The sequence below is a fragment of the Centroberyx affinis genome, unplaced genomic scaffold (assembly GCF_046629955.1).
Source record: "Centroberyx affinis isolate AG114_WGS23_722 - 3 ecotype Tasmania unplaced genomic scaffold, CSIRO-AGI_Caff_v1 ptg003998l_1, whole genome shotgun sequence".
Lineage (NCBI taxonomy): Eukaryota > Metazoa > Chordata > Actinopteri > Beryciformes > Berycidae > Centroberyx > Centroberyx affinis.
The window spans coordinates 35,404-37,980 of record NW_027281811.1 but is presented as its reverse complement, the minus strand read 5'-3'; the positions used below and the strand labels follow the sequence as shown (position 1 = coordinate 37,980).

The 2,577-nt window shown below is 42.8% G+C and overlaps 1 protein-coding gene across 1 annotated transcript; it reads left to right on the top strand.

Moving 5' to 3' along the window:
- Positions 1-496: 496 nt before the first annotated feature.
- Positions 497-1,751, top strand: LOC139663382 (trace amine-associated receptor 13c-like). The gene is made up of 2 exons (XM_071542031.1): positions 497-672; positions 932-1,751. Exons 1-2 carry the CDS (start codon positions 497-499, stop codon positions 1,749-1,751), a joined length of 996 nt encoding a protein of 331 aa, XP_071398132.1.
- Positions 1,752-2,577: the final 826 nt, after the last annotated feature.

The window sequence follows — 2,577 nt, the reverse complement described above, 5'->3', positions numbered from 1 at the left end:
TTCAATTGTAGTGAGTATTCTGTCCACCAGGGGGCAACCATTTAGACGGCATGAGAGAATTCACAACTGGGACTTTACCAAGATGTGAGGCTCTCCTTTATTTCTTAGGGTACTCTTAGGGTGTCCACCGCTCCACTATGGTCGGGATGACCACCCTTGACTTCTGAGTGATTATACAGTGGTATTTTAGTGTATTGTGCAAGCAGAGAGAAGAAGGGAGGAGAAAAAGAAGTCAGATGGGAGGAGTGGGTGGAATGGGAGAGCAAAAAGATGAGTAGGGAGGGAGGAGGGATTGGGGAGAGAGGATAGAGGCAGCAGAAGAGGATGATGAAGATAGCGAAGGAGGAAGTAGGGACATCAGTCTCCAAGGAAGAGAGAATTAGAGAGGGAGGGAGTGACAAACAGAGAAGAGAGAAATAAAACAGCTGTATGATAGAGAGCCTTGGTCAGAAAGCTGCTGGACCTCAGCAGCTTCTCCTCTCCTCCTCTCTCTCTGATGATGGAGACCCTGGAAGGAGGTGAACTCTGCTTTCCACAGCTCCTCAACACTTCCTGCAGGAAGCCAATGCGTCCTCTCTTCAAGGCCATGCTCCTCTACATTCTGCTGTCCTCCATCTCTCTGCTCACTGTGGTTCTCAACCTGCTGGTCATCATCTCCATCTCCCACTTCAGGTAGAGATATACTTCTCAGCATAGCCTAAAATATTTTCATGTTTATAAATATGAACAGTTAGACTTGCAAGAAGAAATTTCTTTTGGGCTACTACACAGATGTTGTCACATTTAGTCCTTTGATGAGTACATTCAGATTTTTTGATATGCTACACCTTGCATTAGACACACTACTGTTTCTAATATTAGTACTCCTACAACTGATTGTAACACTACTTTTTGAGACTGCCACTATTACTATAATATTCTCCCTCTCCAGGCAGCTCCACACCCCCACCAACCTCCTCCTCCTCTCCCTGGCTGTCTCAGACTTCTTTGTGGGCCTCCTGCTGATGCCGGCTGAAATCCTCCTCATAGAGTCCTGCTGGTCTCTTGGTGACCTCCTGTGCACCCTGTATTACTTTGTGGACTATATCATTACCTCTACCTCAGTTGGAAACATGATGCTCATATCAGTTGACCGCTATGTGGCTATTTGTGACCCTCTGCGTTACCCCACCAAAATCACTCAGAGAAGAGTTAAAATCTGTGTTTGTCTGTGTTGGGTCTGTTCTGCTTTCTATAGCAGTCTGATTCTACATGATCACCTGAAATATCCAGGAAGGTATAATTCCTGTGCTGGAGAGTGTGTATTTGTCATTAACTACATTGCAGGAGCTGTTGACCTTGTTGTGACCTTTGTTGTTCCCATTACTGTCATCATAGTTCTGTATATGAGAGTATTTGTGGTGGCTGTGTCTCAGGCTCGTGCCATGCGATCCCACACTGTAGCTGTCACACTCCAGCGTTCAGTGACTCTAACTGCTAAGAAATCTGAGAGGAAAGCAGCCAGGACGCTTGGTATTGTCATAGTTGTGTTTCTAATGTGTTTCTGTCCATATTACTATCCCTCTCTTGCAGGCCAGGACACCTCAACCAGTGCTTCATATTTAGCCTTTGCTATCTGGCTGCTTTATTGTAACTCCAGTTTAAACCCTGTGATCTATGCCTTTTTCTACCCCTGGTTTAGAAAAGCTGTTAAACTGATTGTTACAATTCAGATACTGCAGCCTGACTCCTGTGAGGCCAACATACTGTAGAAAGCCTTTTCTATGAAAGGGAAATGTACACAAGCTTGGACAGACACAAGAAAATATAATCATGAGCTGTAATATGTTTTGTAAAGTAAAAAACACGATTTCCACAACAGGGCTTCATATTATTATTCTCAACTGTTTTTTTCTCATTGTCCTAATCATTCACAAGCACCATTAAACCTGAAATAAAGCTGCAGAAATCATGTCTCTATTAGACAATCTGTGTCTCCCTCTTCACAGTGAGTCTTTAATCTATAACAGATCCCAGAGACCACGTCTAAACACTCAATAATGTAACCCCCTCCGGTCTATTGAACGGTGTGTGCTCTGTGTATTAGAGATAGTATCTATGGGATGCTGGCTTGATAACTCCTTCAAGGACAAGAACTCTGGTCAGAGAGTGGGGCACAGAGAGTTAGATCCAAAGGTAACTTTAATGAACACTCAGTGGGTATGAACAGAGGATCTTTCAGCAGTATGGGTGATTACAAAGCATGGGGTGGATGTAAGAGGTATGGATATGTGTGGTTCTAAAAGGACAGAAATATACATTTTATATAGCATTTATCCTAATATGTAACATAAAAAAATCCTAATATTAGTCGTTAATTCATAATGAAATAAAATTACAAAATAAATAGATCAGTAAGATATTAGTCCTATCTAGCCAAGGTAGGAGAGGAAGTTCACTCACAGGCTCTATCTCTCACAGGCTGGAGTAAAAAATAAGAGGTAAAGGTGCACAACCCACACATCTACACCTAAGGGCAGCGACGCAGCCTGCTAGTACACTACCTATTAATGAAATATCCTAGTTATTCCACTCCTT

Bases quoted from the DNA above. Each gene is read 5' to 3' on its own strand.
- LOC139663382 (XM_071542031.1), top strand. From the start codon at position 497: ATGATGGAGACCCTGGAAGGAGGTGAACTCTGCTTTCCACAGCTCCTC. The intron at 673-931 runs GTAGAGATATAC...CTCCCTCTCCAG, and splicing joins ATCTCCATCTCCCACTTCAG to GCAGCTCCACACCCCCACCA.